This window comes from Larus michahellis, chromosome 1, assembly GCF_964199755.1.
Source record: "Larus michahellis chromosome 1, bLarMic1.1, whole genome shotgun sequence".
In the NCBI taxonomy this organism is placed as follows: domain Eukaryota; kingdom Metazoa; phylum Chordata; class Aves; order Charadriiformes; family Laridae; genus Larus; species Larus michahellis.
The window spans coordinates 164466800-164491334 of record NC_133896.1 but is presented as its reverse complement, the minus strand read 5'-3'; the positions used below and the strand labels follow the sequence as shown (position 1 = coordinate 164491334).

The 24535-nt window shown below is 38.9% G+C and overlaps 1 protein-coding gene across 2 annotated transcripts in view; it reads right to left on the bottom strand.

The window, feature by feature from the left end:
- STK24 (serine/threonine kinase 24) overlaps positions 1-24242 on the bottom strand; it is a 59236-nt gene extending 34994 nt beyond the window's left edge. Inside the window, exons 1-2 of one of the 2 annotated variants that reach the window (XM_074562629.1) lie at positions 23919-24242; positions 8099-8329 (exon numbers count right to left, since the gene is read on the bottom strand). In XM_074562629.1, coding sequence (XP_074418730.1) covers positions 8099-8329; positions 23919-23960 — 273 coding nt within the window. In that variant the 5' untranslated portion in view covers positions 23961-24242. Of the gene's footprint in view, positions 1-8098; positions 8330-23302; positions 23456-23918 lie in introns of those variants that run through there. The other variant, XM_074562620.1, reaches the window with a different exon arrangement.
- Positions 24243-24535: the final 293 nt, after the last annotated feature.

The following is a 24535-nucleotide window of genomic DNA, read 5'->3' as shown; positions in this document are numbered from 1 at the left end:
CCTGCCTACTCAGTGAGCTGAGCCATTTCACACCTAGCCGCTACTGCCAGTGTGAGGAAGTGGCCAGCCACGAGGGAGAGTGGAACTTGCCCTTTCAGCAGCAGCAGAAAAAAGTTTGCACCTAGATGCCATACTAGTACTCCCTTTTCAGATATCTCACAGGCCTGCAGCAGTGAGGGTAGCAGTTAACACACAAGATACAGAAGGACATTCGATATAAACAATATTACATACTGTTAGAAAGCAATGCCATATCATCCCGATCTGCATGGCCAAACTAAATACAAGACTTCAAGTTACAGCTAATCTAGAAGCAAGTCGTTACAAAAAACAGTGGTCGTCCTTCTCTCTCCCTCCACCTCCCAATTGCTGGGCCACCCAACTCCACCTTTTTTTTTTTTTTTTTTTTTCCCCCCCTGCAACAGACCTAGCAATTTTGAAGCCACAAGTCTGAACTGGCTAATCCATAAGGGTTTGGGGTTTGCCCTTTTCAAAAGCCAAGTTATTGGGGAAACTGGTTTCCCCAGTGAAACAGTCAGTCTACAGTCAACAGATCCAATATAAGTAAAACGGCAGGAACATGAAAGCAGGATGGGGAATAAGATACTGTTGCTGCCTATTTCAGCAGCAACTACCTGTTAGATCTGCCTAAAGGCAAGTACTGAGATGAGAAATGATGCACAGAGCATTTCATACAGAAGAAGCCAGCAATCAGAGCAGTACAGAGGCAGCTTTTAAAGCCCTCACAACAAGAACACCACAAACACATTACTTCCAAGAAATGGTATTTTACATTGAGCTTTCTAAATTTTGATTTAAAACAAGATCAGAATAACATGACACAGTTAAGTACCTAAATGTTGGATTATGCAAAATACAGTTATCACAAACTCTCGAGTTTTTTTGAGATATACTAGTGATGTTTCCCAATCTTGATATTCTCACTGTACGAGTGTAACTTAGCCATAAAAGAGTAACAGTGCAGAGCTGATTACAGTGTTAAACAGGAAAATTCTTGAAGCAACCATTGTTTACTAGGTAGGTTTTTCCTACAGATTCAGAAAAATAGGACAATATGATGCAGATTCCAGAAAATGACAATAATCCCTTGGACTGTTAAAGGAAAGTAGTGAAATAAAAAAATTTCTAAATACACACTCAAAACAATATATTTGAATAAAGACAACACAAACAAGGGACTCCTTTCTCATTAAAGAGCACAGCAAATGGCTACATGGAAAAACACAAGTAGTAAAGACTATAGGCAACAAAGGGTCTAAGTTGCAAGGTAACCATCTCTGAAATAACAATTTTATTTCAGAAATAACAAACTATTTTAAGTATGAAAACAGGGCCTCACAGGAAAACCACCTGCGCCAGAGATAGACAGAGTTCACAGGTTCTTTCACACCCTTTTGCCTTAGTCTTATTTATGGCCATTAGGGACTGTATCAACGGAAGCTTTCAACTTGTTCTTTAAATCAGCAGACTGGCTAGATCTGAAAGCCTAGCAGAACCATGACAGAAACTCTCTTGATACCTCTTTCAGGGCTGTCCAGCCAGATGTCAGTTTCGCATTTACTATGGACAAATGAAGGCAACACTTGTTCAACTCCTCTGGAGGTTAGTGATGCTTGGTGAGAACAGAGGGGGTTACCAGGGGCATCAGAAGAAAAGTAAGCATACCAGAATAGGGACTGTCTCACAGGAGCCTGTGAGATGAGGCAATTCCATCTGGCTTTGGTCAAGAGAACAGAAAAGACGCTCCATCACCTCGACCCCTCATAAAATGCACTAATGACAACATGGTTGTAATTGTAGCAGGCAAAACAAGAGATAGTTACAGGTTTGGGTTTTTTTTTATTTAAGCGTGCCTAACCCCCATCCAAAGTTCAGTGACTGTGGTTTGCAGAAGTCAAGTCTGAAAGGGCATTAGTTGCTGCTGTGAGGCTGAGCACACAAGTGATGGAACATCAAGAAACTCCTACTACCACTGCAATTGAAGCAGTGCTTGTTGCAGTGGATTCTACTGTCCCAATGTTAAATGGGAAAATCTCCACTCTGCTCTCTCGCCCTGCCAATCACAATGTAACCTGCCACAGGCTGCCTGCTATATCAAATGAGGACAGAATGCACCAAGTCCATTAACTTCTGGCTGACACACAGCATACATTTAAGGTCACATCAGTTCAGAGATGCTCATAAATGTTAAGGTAAACCAGTTAAACCTGTAAAGCGAAAGGACATCGACTTAAAACTTACTGAAGTCACATATGAACACCCACACTCAAATTTACATTACCTAAATTGCTGTGGCAATAATATTCAATATAGCCACATTAATGTCCCTGAGTTTCCTAAGGCGTGCAAGCTTAGGCTTCTTTAAATTCAGCAAATACTGATTTAAAAAATAACTGCAAGTGACATAAAATCCACCTCATATAAACTTTTCCAATATTTAAGCTACCTTCCCTTTAAAAAAGTGTGTGTGATTACCAGATTAAATTTGCTTAGCTTGACCACTCAGCAATTACATCTTGTCACATTTTGGCGTAATAGATTAGAAAGCACTGAACTATCAGCACTTAAGCACGGAAAAGCTTTCATATGTACACATCAAATCACTTCTGAACCTTCTCTCGGATAAACAAAATCAAGCCTGATCTTCCGTCTTTCTCTGGAATACAGGTTTTCCAAATCTCAAACTGTTCTAAAGCTCTTTACTGAAGCCATTACAGTTTTCCAGCCACACTGTGAACTGGCTGTATTATTCCAAGAATGGCCTCACTGATGCCAGGTACGCCAAAGCCCTAGCCAATACAAGATTTATTTTGGCTCAGCCACAGCTTTACTTACAAACTTCACGTTCATCTGATTACCTAAAATAAACTATATGTTACTTTCAGAATCACTGCTTTTCAAAAATAAATCTTTATTTCTAGACTTCATTTGCCTGAACTCGTTGTTCTACAGGGCTCAGTTAATCAAACTTCACAGAAGTGGCATGGGTTTTTTTAAGAGGGCATATTGTGTCATTCATAAATTGTGTCGTTCATTAAATTTAACTAGAAGCTATCTTCTGCTTTCTTGCAGTCTATATAAACACCAGCTTGACTTACAGCAGTAGGTATATTATATCCTAGACATGAAATAAAAACCCATACAGGAATAAACACTAAAATGAAAATGGACAGCAGCTATCCTTTATGAACCTTACCAGCAACAGCTCTTCTTATAAATGCTGGGGGGTTTTTTTAGGAATTCTTAAAATACTTTTACAGAATGGGAAATTGTCTGAGTAAAAGAAGGGGGAAAATATGCAAAAAGAGCCATGAAACTTTATTCTTCAACCATTTAAAGATAAAGACAAAATAATTTCCTCTCATGTATTTCTAAATAACAATCCAAGATCAAAGAAATATGGAAGTGTTATGAAGTTATAATAAAGAAGTAATTAAAAGTTACTAACAAAACTGTAGAAACATTTTCAGGGAGGCATCTGAATCTTGGAAATAAAACAGATTCCAAACAACTTGGTCTAAAAAGGACAAGAGAAACAACTTCAGAACCAAATATAACTACGCTCTTGAAAAACTGGTAAAGCAGAGTAAGATACAAAAAGCAGAGCTGACAAACTCCTAGACGGACAAACTCTTAGAATAAATAGCATAACAATACTTCTAAAGAGTTACAGTATAGCAAAAATCAGGAGAGACAGCAACCAACTTTAAACTATTTTATAAGAAAAATCAAAAAATAAATCTAACAAGAAACACAAAGTATTCCTATTCCACTATCCCTATCTGGATGCTGTTACCTAAAATCTAAAGGAGTAAACAGACCCAGGGAAGTTTCTCATGAATTTTATACGGATCTAAAAAGAACTATAGTTCTTGTATCCAGGGAGCATTTAATCAGATCATAGATGGAACAGATGAACCTTTCATTTGGAAGACAGCAAAGATAGATATGGTTCCCAGAGCAGAGAGATAACGGTGCCACTGCCTATTTTGCTAAGCCTACTTCATTAAGGAACATTGATACAGGTTTTTAACACACCATGGCAGATAAGGAACAGCAATCCCTCTAGATAGAGATATATATATGCAATCCCTCTAGATATATGCACCCATATAAACCATGGTGCTGCGATATGCTTTAAGAGCAACGTTCTAGTTAGTTACTATCTCCTACAGTAGACAAAAGCCCTTTGTTCCCAATAGAATGGGAACATGAAGACATCATATTTTAAAATGTGGCTTTAGAAAGGAGTATTTGCATTTCTGTTTTATATAAAAACCTTAGTGCTTCTGACAAAAAGATGTTCCAGAAATTGATTTATATTCAGAACGACAACCTAAACTGGTACCCACTTTACTATTGCTTATTGCTCTATTTGAATGAACTCTGACCACAGCATTTATACATAAACCTCCAACAACAGATGTAAAGAACAAAGTCTAGAGGGAACGGAAGACTTGCTCTATGCAAGCTGCTTTTTATTTAAGACTCACTGTGTTAAAGCAGTGATACCTCACATGAACACATATGGCTTAGTCTCTGGACTACACATTTCTGAGAAGATGAAGTTGGGATATAAAAAAATATAGAGTAAGAAAATTTAACAAGGCATTTATCACCCTACTCTAAAAAGTAGCTAAAAATTGTTTTTAAATATAAGTGTCTAGGACAAAGTAACTGCCTTTAACGCATTAAAAATTAATACTCATTTCAAGTTGTACTTCCATGTGTATCATGCAGTAGACACCAAGAGCTTGACAAGGTATTCTCACAAACATCATCCGAAGACAGTAAGAGGCCTCAGGCAACTACAGCAGTATTAAATAAGCCTTCTAAAATTTCAAGCAACAGGTTCCTTAACTCACTGGCATGTATAACCCTGTAGCTTGATTGAAGGAGGTGTGGAATAACAGGGAATGAAGAACAATATAAGGATTTCTCAAAGATTCAGATGTTTTTAAAAAAAAAAAAAAAATCTACACCAACAACCACCCCAGAACATTCTGGCTAACTAGAAAACCTTCAAAAATATAAAAGTCTCCAAGTCTCCATGACAATGCCCATCAACCTGAAAATACAGAATGCCTCTCAAAATCTGTCAAATATTTTAAAGGATGTCACAGCAGGTATTCTGCAATTGCATAAAATTGTTCTAGAAAGGGACATGAAATACTAATCATCAGGTCTGCAGTGTCCCAACATGGGATAGAAATACAGAAATTTTTCTTTTTCAGTATCTTGAAGCTTGTTATCGCAAAATAAATACCAAAAAGTTCTCATAGAAGATACTTATTCCTACTTAACAACTGACATGGGAATGCTTAGGAAAGAAGTTATTACATAATAAGACACCTCTTCAGCTCACCAAAGGATATGCAAGAAACCTAGGGAAATAAAGACTGAGCTAGATGGAAAAAAAATGAGACTGAAATTGTTATTGGAATTTCTATTTGTCTGCCAAAAATAATTTATAGAAAATCAACTTAAGAGTTCCCTATAAACAGTACCTCTTTCTATCCAAGATCCAACAGACACATGGTCAGCACCTATCACGCTGCACAAGCTTTAAAGAATAATAATTGCTGCAGTGGCTGGCAATATAACAGAAGATTCTATCATTTTCCCACTTGCTTACTTCAAAGAAGTTCATTCTGCAAGAAAACATTAATACCTTTCCTGCAATTAGAAATAAACTGTCCAATCATGGAAGAAATTATGTCTCCTAATCACTCAAGATGCAGAAAATTAATGTGTTGAACATTCTTGGTGACAGATTATCACATTGTCAGAAACAGAGTTAAGAGACAGTCAGACCCTTAGAACTACATATGGCAGTCTTGGCTTGCAAATACAACAAAGATCTGCAACAAATAAACCTAGACTCTTAGCCAAGGATATTAACCAAGTAATTTAAATATTACTATGGTTCTTTTTAACTCTGTGTGTGTGTGTCTATATATATATATACACACACACATATATACATACATATATATATACATACATATGTGTGTGTGTGTGTCTATATATATAGAGACACACACACATATATATAATTACTATCTGGTAACAAGAGCTGACCCTTACTTTAGAAAGCTAATAGAACTGCAAAATGTTTCCTTTGCAAAGATTCTGTCCCTTCAGCATCAGCTAATAACCACCACATATTAATTTTTAACAGCATAAAGAAATTAGTTTTTTGAAGACCAAAAGTTCTGTAGTTCCAAGTGTCTTAGAAAACAACATATATTCACAAAGAACTGAAATAATGAATAAACACTACTAGCTGTAGAAAGAGCTGTACTTTCCTCCAAAAGCAACCGAGTCACACATGGCCACTGTTAGTGCGGTATCTTAGAAAATTGATGAAAGTTGGTAAACTCACAGGCTAATGCGCTTAACAGAAGTGATGCGGAAGGCACAAGTATTTTCAGAAGGTCCTCCTCACAGCAATGAGCACAAATATCACTACTGACACATCCAAGCCAAACCTATTCAGGCTACCGAGTCCCACAGTCTTCTCTTGCCTTCAATTAGAAAAAGGTACAGTTGCCATCCTATCTACACAAAATGTTAACATTCACTCAGTTCAGATTTGGACACTGGATTCTCTTTATTCAGACATATTGCTATTATACATTTAAAAAACCTATTAAGTGGCATTCCCATCAAACTTATAACTATTTTTCTTGTATTTTATTTCACATATCCTGTAAGATCTTACTGTTCATCCTCTAAAATGAACAGATTTGAAGCAGAGAGAAAGTCCAGGAGAGAAATACCACTTTTGCCTTTTTGCCATACTTCACTTAAATACCAAACCTAGACTCAGAAATTTCAAAAGTAGCAATAAAAGCCATGATGAAAAATTTAACCAATTTACTGTGATCAATTATGTCCCTCCTGATGCTTCTGAGATCTAAAATATACAGAACTTCTAAGTCCAGTACTGGTGACAGGTTACCAGTCTGAAACTATTTACAAAGCCTTCAGTGATAAGATGGTCAAGCAAGGAAGAAAGGAAAAACTGTCTGTTGCCTTGAGTAATGCATCTCCTGGATTCAGAAAAAGTCCTTTTTTCCTCGGAAACTAACTGTCAATCTCAGAAATCCAGAGATAAAATTGGGTACCCCTTTCAGAACCTTCATGTCTTTGCTAATAAACAGAATGCTTCCAAAAAAGAAAAAAGTAGACTGAAAATTAAAGTATTTCCTGCCTACTTGTAACTTCAAGCCCTGTAAAGGGAAAAATATCTTATCAAGATTGTCATCTCATTGTCATAAAAGAAAGAGCTATTCAGATGGGGACAAAGTCTGATGAAAGAAATATAGTACCACCAAAAGCTTCCAGATATTTCCACTGCCTTCTAGAGGTAATAAATCACTATATACATCCAATAAAAAAAAAAAAAAAACCAAAAAACACACATCTCTTTATGGCATACTTAAAACTCAACCCTGAAATGAATTAATATGGCAGGGGGAGGGAAGGGAAACAGATTCAGAAGGCAGTTAACGGAAACCCCATCCATTAGCTTCACTTACAGCTAATGTACTGCTTGCTAATATGCAAACTTTTAGATTTTCGTTTTTAAACCACTCGGACCAAGTCTAGGATCAGTCTTCTTTCAAAGGCAACCTAAGCTTTGCCACTAATCAAACCTTGACAAAAACTTTCAAGCTTTGCAAAACTGCTGATTTTTAATGTTTTTAATGTTTTGACAATTCAAATGCAGACTTAGGCTATATTTTCTGAATTTAAACAACAGAGTTACATTCTCCTAATATTAAGAGAATCTAAACATATTACTTAAAGCTTAAAAAAATGATGTTACTTAAAGTAATTTATTTTTGTACAGAAATAGCAAAAGACATGTGCATTTATTTTTCCCGTAAGTTCTGTCACATGATTCACAAAATATAGTAACTCATTCTTTCTTTAGAACCGAAAGGACAAAAATATATTTGTCTTCAACTGAGGTCTGACTGAAACCTTGCCAACAAAAACAGGAATGATTGGATAACTTGGAAAAGATTACTTATAAAATCAAAATCACCATCATCTGTGAGCATCTTACCTTTAAATAGGATCCATAATATTTAGTTACATATGGACTGTCACACTGACTCAGCACTGTGATTTCTTGTTGGATGTCTTCTATTTCATCTTCTGCTTCTTCCAGGTCAATAATTTTTATAGCAACGACCTTCTGAGTCCGATTGTCAATTCCTTTAAAAACTTCACCAAAAGAGCCCTTACCAATTTTCTCCAGTTTTGTAAACAGTTCTTCTGGGTCTGCCTTCAGAGTCTGTTAAAAATAAGAGAAAAGTTACTCAGTATTTGTAACATTAAAACAAAATGTGATCTTTTAAAGGCAACAAACACTTCAAATTCTACACGTTCCTATTTATCCAGCTATTCTTTTTCTATCTCATAATTAACACATTCTTTCTACATCCCTTATATGTACACACTGCAATATTTATGCTTCCCTGTATATAAAATACAAATTTAACACTGTCCCTGTGACAGGGTTTTGTTCTATCTGGCATCAGAAAATGCTGCTACCTCAATTTCTCTTTCTTTGCCAATAAACTGCACCCAGGCACCAAGAAGGAAAGATCTTTACAAAGATTTGGTTTCTATTAAAACCGAAATAGATCAAATACCACTATGAATAAAGGAAAACCTTTTGCCTACCCTTTTCTCTTGAAATCGGTTCCTTCCCAGAAGCCAGGGTCCTACTCTCTTGAATTTTTCACATATCTCATCCTTTTAAGGATTTTGGTCCCATTCTTCAGTGCACAGATTACTATTTCCATTTGTTTGATGTGGCAAACTTTCTCCTACTAAAGATCACCTGCATGAGCTGCCATATGTCCTCCTTATCCCTGACCCCAAAGTTTTCTGGAGTAGGATTTATTTTTCTTTTCTTCTTCTCTCAGTTGGGTAAAGTCATTCACTCCTAAAAAACATCCTGTTCCCAGCTATCTTGATTTGAATAGTCACATGAAAACTACAAGCACTCACCTAAGCATACAAATGTAAGACCTAGGCCGACCACTCTGCCGTATTTGTTTTTTCTCCACTGTCAAGTATTCAGCTAGCTACTGCTGCTCTTAGACTTCTCACTTTCAGTGCATGGATGGTAACTTCCATTGTGTACCTTCTTAATCTAATAGCAAGGAGCCTTGCTATAAATTACAACAACTAAACTGGGAAGTCATAGGTAGAAGCAATAGTCATGAAACAAGGGAAAACAGGATAGGACTGCTTAGAATCTTTCCCTTAAGAAATAAAACAAACACTTCAAAAGACTTGTTATTGTTCTTAAACAGATGAGGTTCATGCTAACTAAGTGAAAACACATTGTTGATACAGAAGAAGGCTCATACAAGGAAAATTCCGTCATGCCTAAATAAGTATAAAACCACCTGGTGCTGTAGCAATTTTCCTCATGTCCCATAGAATGCTCTTTTGTCAATATTAAAAACAGTCTTCTCTGTGAATTCTCCATGAATAAAAATAAACCTTAACACTTGCATCAGATATTTTCCCTAGTGGGAGACAATTATTATTCTATGCTTTCATACCTACTGTGTTATAATGTGAGATGATGTGCTGTAGAGAGATGTGCACGCCTAATCCATCCACACAAGCCTTCTAGTTCCATTCACTAGTCACAGGAATCTAAGCATTACATCATTACAAAGGCATTTGGGTAAGTCATAAATCAATCCTAGTCACAGCTGTCTGAAAAATTCTGTGTTTCACCTCCAGAGACAAAAAAGTCAGCACTACTCAAAGACATAGTGTACTGCAGTTGTTCATACAGAGAAAAATACAAGGGCTACTACCTGCCAGCAGCTCTTTGAGATCTGTTGGTGGTAGGTATTGACCCCTTATTGTCCCTTTTCCCCTCAACCCCTCAAACATCTACTACAATCGTATATTAAAGCCCATTACTTCATGACACCACAATATTCAGAAACTTGCAAAACTCTCACAGCCTCATTTTTACAGCTCTTGGGTTCTGGTGTTAGGCTGACAGTTTTATAAAACAACTGCAAAAGAACATTTTCCCAGTTATTTTGTGTTAATACTTACAGAAAAGCAGGGAAGATAACTGTTCCTGGAAGTCCCGAGAAACAGGGAAGAATTGTTCCTGTTTGATTTTAAATTTTGGGGTTTTTTTACAATCAAATCTTTTAGACATTTTGAAAAATTAATTTCTCCATAATAGCTGGTATTAATATAATTAAAATTATTAATAATAATAGGTCTTTCTCCAAGTTCCTTGTGAAATCACTAGTTATAAAAAAAACCCTTTTCCTTCCCAAATCAGAACTTTCATAACTTCATTTCTTACTTTTAAAATTTAAAAGTTGCCATTTTCTCACTTTGTTCTGAGCAACAGGAGGTAGTAGCTGGGATTTTTTTAAAAAGAAAAAAAAAGTTAACTTGCTCTGTGAGAAAGTCTGAACATTCTTCTCAGTAGACCAGGTGTTTGAAGTGAGCGCCTTAACTACTGGCAACTAGTGATCTTGGAAAACTACCAGTTGGTCTCTCTTTAATGACCTGCTCTATTTCCAAAATGGATAGATCAGGCCTCCAGATACTTAAATGAACTGATGAATTTGCAAGCACATGAGTGGCCAATTCCCATTCACTTTTCCAAGATTGCATATGGAAAGGATTCTCTCCAAATATGTTTGTTTGGTTTTATAAATACTTCCAACAGAGCCAAAATAAACAAAGAGTTTTATAAATATTCTCTCTATATGACTGAAAAGAGAAAATGTCTTCCATAGATGCACTCAGTACAGTTTAGGTGACTCTACTCTTTGCAAGCTTTCACTAAGCATTAGCTTTTTCCTACTAATATTAAAATAAAGGGAACCAATAAAGTAGCCTTCATATAACTGAGCACACCGAAGATTGCTAGAAACCACAGAATGGAACAGCAACAGCTGCTGCAAAAGGATAAAGCTAATCACCCTGTTTGATAAGGAGCTACATCTCTACCACTAGAACATTTCCTTCAAAGTGTGTCACAGAATGCAAATTGTGGCAAATCAAAAACAACTTCTGGAACATTTAGAACTAATGATTACAGAACTTTTAGTTTCCATAACCACTTGAGTTAGTGTGGTTTTTGTTTTGAATAGTTTTGCTGTTCAGAAGTGTGAAATTGCAATCATCCTGTCTCAGTTTCCAGCTTGTTTAGTCAAAGAACAAAGTCCTTTACTATTCCCCACAAGTAAAGCAACCATTCACCTAATAATTTGAGTAACCTCTCTGTACTTGTTCCACATGGGATTCATTACTTTTGACCTTAATCAGCCAGAAAAACTTAAAATTAACTCTTCTCAGTACATAACATCACTGTTGCCCACTTCTACAGTGTAAAGATAGTCCAATACATTCTCAGATCCTATTTGTTCCATTTGGCCTCATGGCTCAAACTCAGCCATGACCAACTAAACCCACTCACCTCTTCCTGATCCTCTGCATTTCCAACTAACGAGCTCTCAGCCTGTTGCAAAGGTTCTTTCTAATAATTCATACTTATGGCACCCTGCACTTCATGCTATTTTGTTCAGTAATTCAAATCCTCGTGGTTGTGTAGTTCTTCAGTAATGGCCTCTCAAGTATAACAGGGGCCTTTAAATTTTGTACCATCAAAAATTTTATCAGTGTGCATTGCCTTTTTTTTTTTTTTTGTGCAAAGGTCGCTTTTCAGTCACCAACTGTCAAGTGCAATACTGGAAAATCCAGCAGTATTGTCCACTCCAACATCACCTGTCCAGTACTATCCTCACAGCCAGGACTATACACGTCTTACAGTGTAGTCCCTACAGCTCAACAGAAAATGTTACTGAAATCCAAACTAGTTTGATCAAACTTTATCCATTACCATTGTGACCCAAGATATAGCTATAACTGAGTCTCATTCCAGTTCTTATTTCTAACCTTTTTGGAATGGTTATTCATCCAGTTATTGTAGAAAAGGGTTAAAAAAATATTTTTCTCTTTAACTTACAAGAATTACAAGCCGTCTCCATATTCAAGTTCTCAAGCTTATTTGGGCAACTGATTTTACTTGCAGATCTCTAATTTTTCTATGTCTGCTCTTTTAAAACAGACAATCATCTTTCAACACCTCCTTTTGTATACTTTTCATTTCACCAAATCAATTTCCAATTTTTCAGTCTAATACTCACTCCTTATCAAGACTGAGCCAAAATACTATGATGTGAAGAGGTGCAGACGTTTCCGGTAAAAAAAAAAAACAAACAAAACACTACACGGTGAACTGGCTTGTTATTGTTGGTGATTGCTGCTGTCTGCTACCACACTTTGAGATAAAAAGAATGCATTTTGAACATTGTTTATGTGCATGCAGATAAACCTGGATACAACCTGTAATAGGATGTTTCAGACAGCGAGCCCTACAAAATCATTAAGAACTGGAGAAGCAGTGGAAGGAAAAAAAAAAAAAATCATAATAACTTCTGGCTCTGGAAATCCTTGAGCAGCGAAATTTAGTAGAAGCTGTGGAAGTATGCCATAGAAATATTACAAATTACTATATTCTTACACTTTTTCTTAGACATCTTCCAATAACCACTGTCAAAGACCAAACAACATGACTAGATAGTCCTATGATCTGACCCCATTCAGCTGATATGTTCACAAATTATTTGCATTCAAGTCAGAACTTCAAACACAAATTAAATTGTATAGCACAGTCAATGCTATAAGGCCACTCCCATTTGAGGAACTGTCTTCATGGCTTCTTTTTCTGCCCCATAACTGCACATAACCACACTTTCATGTTCTAAACGAGACATTGAGACTTCTTCCAAGTGATAAAAACAAAAGATAAAAATAAGAGGGAGAAAAGAGAGGTGTGACGTTGTTTCTGAGAGCACTACTACAGGTTTGTTCATTGTTAACACGTGTGGTTAACATCTGGTGTTCTTTTCACACAAAAATGTAGACTTCCTAAAAAAATTAGTTTCAGAAGATCTTAACAGAAACACCGACTACTTCATACGTATTCATCAGAAACAATTGACAAGTTTGGACAACTCAGGTTAGGTGTGTAACCTACCACATTAACAAATCAAACAACTTTATCTTCTGCAAGAAGGTGCATCTTCTTCTTGCTCAAACTTTTGTACTACTTACACAAGTAAATCTATTCATAAACAGGGTACACAAACCATCAGTTTTATGACAACACCAGGAGGAAGCTGCAAGTGGCAGTAGTGGGAGACTCCCTCCCTGTGAGGAATGGAAGTCCCGATCTCCTGACCTGACCTACTGCCTAGGACAGCTCGATGCCTGCCAGGGACTCCAACCTAGGACATTTTGGGGAGACTGATGAGGCTTGTTCAGTGCTTGTTGATGCTATTCTTTCACATCAGACACCACTGAAATAGCCTGGGGAGACCCAGAGCATATCAAGCATGACTACATGGTCCTGGGGGTGAGGGTCAAGTGTGTGAGGACCCCACGCACTTGAGTTTCCTCCTCAAACCGACTTGTGAAGGGCTCAAGGAAGAATGGATAGATCAGGGATCTGCTTGGAAGAATTCCAGGGAAACAGTTCAAGAGACAACAGTGATCAAGGAGAGCTGATTGATTTTCAAGTATTACCTCGTCCAAGTTCAAGAATGATCCATCTGACCCAGGAACACAAAAAAAGGTGGCAGGAAGACCGCATGGGTGAAAAAGGAACTCCTGACTAAACTTAAGCATAAAGAGAAAGCGTACAAGAGGTAGAGGCGGGGTCAAGTGACCCAGGAGGAATACAGAGACATTGTCCAAGGGTACACGAATGAGGCTAGGAAATCAGCAGCACAAAGTCCAGCTGGAGGCCAGTCACTACCCAGGGGTCAATACTTGGGTCAATACTGTTTAGCATCTTCATCCATAACGTGGACAATAGAGCAAAACACACCTTCAACAAGTTTGCCGATAACACAGAACTGGCAGGAGTGGTTTATACACTAGTTCCATTCAGAAGACCTTGGCAGTCTGGAGAAATGGGTCAACAGAAACTTCCTGAAATTCAATGAAGGCAAATGCAAAGTCTTGCACCTGTGGAGGAGAAGCACCATACACCAGTACAAGCTGTGGACTGACTGGCTGGCAAGTAGCTTTAAAGAGAAGTCCTTAGCATCCAGGTGAACATAAGCCAGTGCCACCGTGGCAAAGAACACCAACAGTATCCTGGGCTGCATTATGAAGAGCATTGCCAGAAAGTCAAGGGAAGAGATCCTACTGCTCTGCTTAGCACTGGTGAGACCACATCTGCAGTGCTGCACCCAGTTCTGGGCTCCCCAGTACAAGACATGGTCATACTGGAGCAAGACCAGTGAAGAGCCACAAAGATGGTTAAGGACTGAAACGTCAGACATATGAGGGGAGGCTGAAAGAGTGGGGATTGTTTAGCTCAGAGAACAGAACGCTGGGGGGGTTGGAAATCTTATCGTGTGCGAATACCTGATGGAAAGGAGTAAAGAAGACAGAGCCAGACTCTTCTCAGTGGTGCCCAGGACAAGATGCAATGAGCACAAACTGAGATACAGGAAATTCCATTTAAACTTCAGAAGAGAAAAAAAACCAACAAAAACACACAAAGAAAAAAAACCCCATCCTTTCCTACTGTAAGGGTAATCCAACACTGGAAAAAGGTTGCCCAGGCAGGCTGTAGATCCTTAGAGGTATTCAAAACTAGGCTGGATGGGGTCCTGAGCAACCTGCCCTAGCTCACTCTGCTTTGAGCAGGAGGTGGACTAGATGAGCTCCAGTGGTCCCTTCCAATCTGAGCTATTCTGTGAGACGCTATTTTTATCACACTGAGAATTATTTTTACTGCTAAATTTACTGCACAAATACATGAGTTTCTTTTGAAAAGAGACACCATTGCAGTGCATCATTTCTTTATTTTAGATTAATTTCTATAAAGACAAGCTAACAGAAATCTAGCAGACAAGTTCATACAGACAATTTTCTCAAGTACCCAGAGAACTTCAAGCCTAAAAGCCAGTCAAAGTAAACAACTGTCACATTTTTGATGTCATCCCTCTTCACACAGCTTTCCATTTCGGAAGTTGCACTGCAAAGGTTTTCCAGTATCACCACTTGCAATTTTTCAAAAACCTAAAGATCTAAAGCCTATTAACCTCAACACAGACCAGCAGATTTCATTTTTATGTTTACCCCCACAGAGCTAGCTCCACAAGTGGCAGCAGTGGAGATATTTTGTAAGTTTGGTTAAAATGCACAAATTCAAACCATGCAGCCCTCCCACAGGCCTGGGCTATGAAAAGGGGAGAGAGGGATGGAACAGAATAAACTGACCAAAAAACCCAAACCCACAATCAAAACAAAAAATCTCCCCAAAATAAGATGGTTTCACATCAGGAAAAACTACTTCCAGGAATGAGAAGCCTCAAATTTTGTTACCCAGCATTTTACCTTTCTCTGAAGCTTGCAAGTTTTTTCTTTCAGCAATATATATACACCATATATGAATAACTGATATACACATATATGAGTAACGCAAGATTATTTCCTGCAGTTGGTGGAAAACTGAAATAAGACAGAGGCAGTATTGCAAAAGAAAAACTGCTCAGTTTTACTGCACTGTATCAAGCCCTACCTGTATTTTCAAAGAGCAGCTAACTAACCCAAAAAGATAAAATATATTAAAGTATTTGGATTTATAGTGTGGGACTTTAATCTAAACAAGGGGGAAAAAAAAGAAATTTTTAAGAAACCTTAAAATTTGAACTGAGCTATCTCTCAGTTTCATCTGTCGATAATAAAGTAAAATTATCTGAACTAGGATAGCCACTTTATAGTTACCATGAACAGCAACAACTGACTTTTATTTTTATTTTCTTTTTAGAAGACTAATCAGCAAAACATTTAATGAAAGGTACAAAGACTAGAATGAAAGCATTCATCTGTACTAACTAGGAGTAAAACTAAGATCCAGATGTTTCACTGAGAATTTGTCAGTGATCGAAAAGAACACGATTGTTCATTTCTTTTATTCTGGAAAAGTACACATTCCATATTTCTCATTTTCCATCTCCAATACTATAATTATTCAATTCAGACATGCACTACCAGAAGGAAATTGCTTTTTTTCTGGGAAAAAAATGTGAACAGTTGGAAGAATTAGCAATACATTAAACTATCATAAAGAGGAAAAACTGCCATAAACTCTGCCATGAAACTTCGGTGGGTCGTAAGGAAGTGGTGAGAGAGGAAGTGAAGAATAAAGGTGTAAAACCTTGCATACCTCAAACACTTTGGATGTCACAAACGGATCAGGATAAAAACATATAGTATGCATCAGAGTGCCCTTAATAATACATAATACAGTTCAACTCCCTTGCTCTGATTCCTAACTAGATTGGAACAGGTTTTAAGTGTGCTTCCAGGGGGAATAAAAAAGTTGTCTAAAGTCAGCCTATCATAAAAACATTCTTCAGCCACTGTATAAACCTCTTTCCACTTAATTCAAGGAAGATGCACTTATCTGAAATTCAGAATACAAAATATTCAGTTCTTCATCAATTACATGGATATCCAAAGCATACATCCAAATTCCCAGTGAACTAATACCATTTTCTGGGTGCAATGTTCCCTGCTCAAATCACGCTGTAATTTTATATTTTTCATTCAGATTTTCATTCAGAAAGCTGCTTAGTGTACAACATTAAGAGTTTAATTCCAAAATTAATAGTTAACTGACCTGCCTGCTTTCTACAAGCACTCAGAAAGAAAATCCAATTAAATATGCTGAATTTCTGAATAGTTCCTCAGGCTCTTTTTTTTTTTTAATATAACATCACTAAAAACTTTCATGATCTGTAACTGACTTCCTCCTTTCCACCCATTACACTTTTAAAACATAAATCACTGCAATTGAAAAATCTTTCCATGCCTCGAGCACACAATGAAAACAACAAACAAGTATCATCAGTAGACACAGCACAGCAGTGAAGCCCAAAATCTATTTTAGACACCAAGAGAAAGACAGTTAAGGAAGTGAGTCCCAAACAACAGTTTTAAAGCAACGTCTCTCACTTGTTTCCTCTTGATAAGAGATCAATCAGACACAGTAAAAGTCACTCTTAATTAGCTAAACTATGGATAAAAAGAAAAAAGAAAGTAGTGGCTCTTTGCAGAAATTCCCACCATTATGGTAAATGGCTGAATAAATAACGCTAGTAGAAGCATTTAGACATTTATGTTGCATTAACACTAATTAAGGAAAAGAAGAAAAAGAGTGAGTTTTAGGATCTACAGCAATCCCATAATTTGAGCGGAGATGCCTCTTCCACCCATTCTACCATTTGACAGGAAAATCCAGATGTATGCCTCTTAAGAAGCTGCCTAACAGTACAACTAAATATAGAATAGAGGAGTACAAGCATTCCCCAAATTTTCCTGTTTCAAGCCTCACTTTCTATCGAGTTACACTGCAGAAGGCTCTTAGTTCCATACTAACGTAGAATCAACATATGGAACAGTCTGATGCTTGTGCAACCTAAACATTTATTATTCTCAGATATGTTCTTGTCCAGTAAGAGGTAACAATTCCATGCACAGATACTTCCAATAAACAAAGTATTTATTGGCTTACGAAAGCAATTTTACTAAAGAGTCTATTCAATATACCTCTTCAAAAGTATACTACATTTATCTAATTTTGGAATTATACATCCTCAACATATCCAGGAGTTTGGTTTCAGGTAATATACTAAAGCTTAAAACAAGCTTAGGAAAAAAAACCAAACAGATTTTACTGGTATCAGCTAACTTGTGAGTGCCACCATGCCATCATCACCTCGTACTGATCATGGCTTGAGACTTAATTAGGCATACAACCCAAACACATCAACTGAAGGGAGTCAGCAATTTTGCCAAAATGAAGTTGCTTCATTCACAGTCAAGCTTCTCTGTACCAAAGAATTGGAATATGGAAGCTGAAGACCACCTTAAAAGCAACTTTTCCCTACAGAAAAAGGGAGATCATTGTAATGATGGGTTAGGAAACCCAGATCAAAATTGTTCTGGAACTGTTCTCATGTAGTATAGAGTCATTATATTATCTTTATGTTTTCTCATAAAACTAAATATTTTCTTATAGAATTTCTCCCTCTACATCTCAAATTCAGTACATTGAAGTGATGCTTCCTAATGTATCATCTCTGTTATTAGTCGTCAGGTGCATACGTATACATGGAAACTTACCCCATATTAACAGATGTATATGGACAAACACAAAGTCCTCAACTGAAAAAGTTTACAAGTAAAAGAGGTTTTGATTATATAGCTGCATCTATACAAATCATTACTCTTAGCCACACACAACACCACTTAATTAAATAGTGCTTTACCAATACAGGCAGGTGTATCATCCCAAAAGCAAAAGCCAGGCCCAATTATTCTGGGATGCAGTATCTTATATTACAAATCTTGCTGGCTTTGTTCATCAGTGTTTGGTACATCCCCTCCTCCTCCTCCCACCCAAGAAAGGGAGCATGAAAAGAATTCAGGCAAAATTTTAAAATGTAGACAAGATACATGTATCCATTTCCTATCTCAGAGACACAAAAGATGCCACTATGTAAAAGCTGACATCAAAGCCTTGTACACCAATCATAACAAAAGCCCCAGTATTTAAATGTATTCACTACATCAATAGTCTTCTGTCTCTCTGGGGAACAAAGATGACAGTTGACTACAAGGGCACCTTAAACATGAAACTAGTACATGAAACTAGCCTGAGTGGTCTATAAGGGTACCTGAAAGATACAGTTGCCATAAGCAGTGTCTGTTTACCCATTCTGGAAGGCCACTGATGGAAATATGTTTTTCCTGTTTAGAGGCTGTTGACACCAATGGTGAGACAACAGTTAAGATAAAAAGATGAACGCTGACATTGGTCACTTGGTAACTGACAGGGACAGCCAACCATCTTGGGTGTGACTGATGCCACAACAAAGATCCAAAACCATATTTTCTAAGTTCAGCCTTTGGAAATTAAAAGTACCTTTCCTTACCTCCTCTGCCTCTGTATAAACACCCCACCTTACCTCTACATAAACATTTAAAATTAAATGGAATTCTAGAAAGCATGTCTAAAAAGCATAGCTCCAAAACCACAAAAGGGCTGAAACAATGTAACACAGAGATTCACAAAAAATGAGGATTACTATTACCGGTCCTTATTCCAAAAAGCTGTCCTAAGAAATTCTTCAGCTATTCATGAAGTGATAAGGTCAACCCAAAAGAGTAACAGGCTGAGTACCTCAAACTGCTCCCCAAAGACAAAGCAGTCTATACATGATGGTTAATTACCAGTTATTTTCCACCTAATAGAAAAGGACCTGCAAAAGGCCACAGAAAGAAAAGAACAAAGCAGCTTAAAGACTGAGGAAAAAAACCCACCTATAACTTCAACAAACTCTCAAAAAAATTCAAATTGGGGAAAATTAATCTCCTACACAGAAGCTGCAAATGGAAGTCAGCAGAGGCTACATGGACTTTGCAGTGCCTTTGATTTAGCAACCTAATGTTTTGCAATTACCAAAACTAGAGCTCACACATGAGGTAGTTACAACAGTTTATTTTAAAATGAGAATAAGTTATAATAGGAAAGACAGTAATACATATAGTAAGAACAAAAGAACAGCCATGCTGGATCAGAACAAAGGATCCTCTAGGCCAGAACACTTCCCCTAGAGCAGTCAAAATTGAACATCTTGGGAACAGTGCAAGAACAGACAAGTAAATAGCAGCATTTCCCAAAACGCTCTTCCAGACTCCAGCAAACTGGCAGTTCAGACACTTTCTGAGCCAGAAATGGTGCCTTTATACTTAACAATCTTTCCTTTCTGTTCATCTGTCAAGTTGCCATTTAGATTTAGTTAAACTTTTAACATTTCTTGAAGCAAGACGGTGTGAATGTAAATGCTTACATTTTGGATGAAGAACGTGTAGCTCTTGCATTGAAAATAACAATAAAGAATGAATAAAAAAAACTTGCTGCATAAATACTGTTACTATTACCCAAAAAAATGAAAGGGAGGAAGATAAAGAAAGGTTTTTATCACACAGAAGAGGCTTTGGCTTAAAAATGATGGAATTTTAAAAGCACCTCAGGAATTTTATGAAGCTGACATACAGAAATACAAAAAAATAAAACCTTCTCAGAAAATTATTTTTCTTAGGAGAGAAAAAAAAAAGTTCAGGGCTTCAGGGCATTTAGGGGAGGGTGGGGTTGGGGGTTTTTTTGTTTGTTTTTTTCCCCTTTAGGAGACTGAAGCAGGAAAAAGAAGGTGACAATAATTGTTTCTGATCAGTAACTCCACAGTCCATCAGTAGCAGTGTTCATTATGCCACAGAAGTGTATTTGAAATTCTTACTCACCTGAAACTTTTAATTACCTTTAGCATGGAAGCACCTAAAATTACAGCTAGAAGTCATACCTAGATCCATTCTAACTGTGGCACTGTACTGCCTGAACACACACACTGCCTGAACTTCAAAAAGGCAAACCACCTGTGGGTTTTTCCTCACTTCTCTGAGATCTGAAGCTGACAGAGACATTTATCTTTTCTCAGAAGGAGTTTATGGTATTCTTATTATCATAACATAAGGCCCATTTTAAAGTAGGCTAATAATAAAATCTGTTCTACACAGTGATTTCACACAGATAGAAGTACACAGAAAAGCTATGGTAAAAAACTGCTTTTCTGGTTCTCCAGCTTCAGAAAAAAAAGAAAAATACAAGCAAACCAGATGTAGCTTAACCTCAAAACTTTTTAAGTGGATAAAGAGGGAAGAGAAACAGTCACTATTAATTTTACTATTTCATTGTTTAAATTTTCCTTAAAACTGGCTGCTGCCACATATCCAACAGCTTGATGTACAGCAGTACTGTTCTGCAGCTTCATCCCTTGAGATTTTCTCTGACAGGCTAGGTTTCCCAAGCTTTTTGGTCCAACACACTCCTAACATGCCTCAAAATGCATTACGGTTCACCAAGCGCTCTTACCATAAATTTATAAACACAGTACTTTATTATTTAAAATACAGCTCCCATAAAGAAGCTATAGAAGCTTACCACAGCCTTGAAATGCAGACCAGTCTGAAAATCAAGGTCATATACACTTACTTCGAGCCAGTCTTGCAGAAATTCCATGCATTACAGACAAACAAGCATTCTCCCCAGGCCACTTCTATAAAGCATAAAGAAGGAAGACAACACACTCTCAAGTTTAGTAATGATGCACCTTCATGCCACACACTCAAACTCCTATCTACACAAAGCCCTTAAACCAAGGACAGCATAAACATTGAGTCCAAACTTATTTGCACACATAGAAATTTAGGTCAAAAACCCAACTCTGTTTTTATTCAGCTTACGACATGCCCACTTCACAGCAGACAGTGAATCTCAGGTTTTGACAACCTTCCAGCACCATCCTACATTTCCTCCACAGTTTTTCATTCCTTTGGCTCACTCTCTACCCACTCACTTTTTATGCATCGCTCTTCAAACATCGATCAGATATGTTGTTCAGAGAGAAATACATTAATCCTTCATTCCTCTGCTCTATTAACACATTACTCTGCTCACACCAAACAGAATTAATAAAGCATTGTCCCTGCATGTGATTTTTGAGGGGTCAAGAAGTTACTCCTGTTCACACTAGGATACTGACAGCTCTCTTGTGTAAGTACAGCAAAGAACGTAGGAGAAAGCTGCATAGCTTGTCACTGACACTGCTTACACCGTTTGTTGCAGAAGCTGGTAGGTGGGGAGGAGGGATCACACTACAGAAAAAGAAAAGATAGTCCCGTGATTTAGGCAATTTAATTATAACCCAGAGAACTGAGCTCTATTCCTCTTTCTTTTATATAATAAAAAGTCCTAAACCATAACCTTTGTCTTATTTAAGTAAATGTCACACATTGTATGTACCTTACTCTTTGAACGTTTATCTGCAAGTAAAATCAAAGAGAATCGTGTACTGAAAACAAACCACTATAAAATTGCTATATACTCTGACAGAATGGAAATGGCTACAGACATCTTGAACTGGAAGAAGAAGATGAGCAAGTAGGATTCATATTGCTGACAGACTTTATGCCTCTACCTATCAGCAGGTCTTTACTTTGGTATTTGTATGGGGTTTTTTAAATGGTTAAAGTTCACGCTTGAGAAAGTCTCATAATAATACAATAAAAATTAATGAGAATAATAACACTGTTCTGAATAAGAAGAGATTTCAAGTAAACTCCCAAATTATGTGGACTAACAAAACCCCTGAATATCTACCTGTTTAGTATCGCTAACAGTATTACAAACTAAATAACAAATCCAGTCAATAAAAAATGCAGGTCCTTAGAAAGATCATGAAGTGACACGCATAAGCGGTACATGCATATTGCTAGAATAATCTTAATTCTCTCATTTCTGAGCAGCTTCAAATCTGATTTTTTAATTCTAAAATATTACAGATTCTGTTTCAAAGTAAGTAGATAGTCATCTTCGTTCTAACATGTTTCAAAAGGATAAAAAAATGCAACATTAATCTAGCCCTAGCCAAAGCAAACAACCGTTACTTCTCAGTCTCCAGGAATCGGTGAACTGTTCATATTTGGAAGGTGAACTTGAACACTCAACAGCAGTACCTACCACGCAATAAATTAATCCGTTCAGAGCGAGGGCCTACATACTCTATTTGGCATCCAGTACTATGCCTGAGCATATAATTAATGCTATGCCTAAGCATGTAACATTTTAAATTCAAATCCTCAAGTTACGCAAAGAAAAAAAGATTCATGACTTAAGATCTTGACTCACGGAAAAACGAACCAGTGTAAATCAGTACTTAAACCCAATGAAGCACGAAAACTTTCAATCCAGGAGATAAACTGAGAAAAACTCTACATACCATGCATAAGTTTTCCTTTTGGAGGTTGAGGCAGGAAAGTTTCTAATAAGATGTGGGAAACATCAGAATAACAATGCACGGATACCAATGACCTTAATGTTTTTCTGGCAGTAGTTTGCATTTGGTCTAAGAAAAACGGGGGGGGGGAAGCCAGCTCAGTCACCAGAAAACCACACTGGTTATTTCAAAAATATAGTTACAACACGGAACCTGCAAATTCCACCGTGTAACGACAGCAGCTAACCAACTCTTAGAGCCAAACACAATCCCTGCGCACCCACCTCGGGCAGTGCTCCCACTAGCCAGCACCACAGAGATGGGCACTGCAGCATGCGCTGAAGGTCAACATTTTCAGGCCCCGTTTTTTACGTATGCTTCCCCCCAGTCACGTCAAAATAACCGGGACCGAAAATCGTCCATCAAGACACGGTTCGCTTCATGAGGAGAACTCCTGGGCGCGGGGAGGCGGGGGGTGGGGGGGGAGACAAACCACGCACCCCTCCGCTCCGCACGCTTGTGGCGAACCAGAGGCTACCGAGGAAGAGGAGAGGGAAGGAGGAAGGGGAGAGGGAAGGAGTGATTCGCCAGGCGGAGGGACCTCGTTAGGCATTACGCGAAGCGCTGACAGCACGTTCCGTTTCCACGGGTTACGAGATCCCCCTCCTTCCCCCCCGAGCCCCGACCGGCCCCGGGGCCGAGTCAGAGCCAAGAGGCGTTTTCTCCTCTCGCCCTGTCCCTCCACCCCAGGGAACCCCCGTTACCGACGTCCCTTCGTGTCGTTTCCCCCCTCCCCCCCCATCCCCACTCGAGGGAAGAGGCGGCGAGGGCCCATCCCCGCCGGGGGTGCGTGTCCGCGCCTGCCCTTGGGGCTGGCCCCTCCCGCCGCCCGGTCCTCACCTGCATCCCCGGCAGGCCCGTCTGCATGGGGGAGTGAGCCATGGCGGCGGCAGCGGCGGGGGTGGAGGGAGTGAGCCGGGTCTCCTCAGGCGGCTCCAGGGGACAAGGCTGAGCTCATCTCCACGCTCTTTCTCACATACACAGAGTCGTCCTCCTCCTCCTTCTCGCCCTTCCCCCGAGCGAGCAGCGCCCGTGCGCCGGCGGTGGGAAAGGGGCCGTCCCAAGATCGGGCTCTTCAGGCCCCTGTCACGGATGCAACGGCGGCGGCGTTCTCATCCCTCCTCCTCTTCCTCCTCCTCCTCCTCCTCCTCCCCCCCTGGCCACGCGCGCAGGGCGGCCGTTACTGGTGTGCCCGCCCCGCCTCCCCTCCCCGGCTACCTGCACGCGCCGCCCCGCCCGGTTCCCGCCGCCATCCGGTAACGGCCGGCGGCCGCTCGGGGCCCTTCGTCCCACCACCACTGCCCCCCCCCCCCCCCCCCCGGCTCCCCCCTCACCGCCGGCCGTACCTACCGCCTGGTAGGGAGACCCGTCGGTCCGGGCCTGAGCACCCCTGGCGGTACGGGCTGCCGGGCGCCCGGCTCGCATCCTGCGCGGGGCGGGAGACGGCGGGGCCGTAG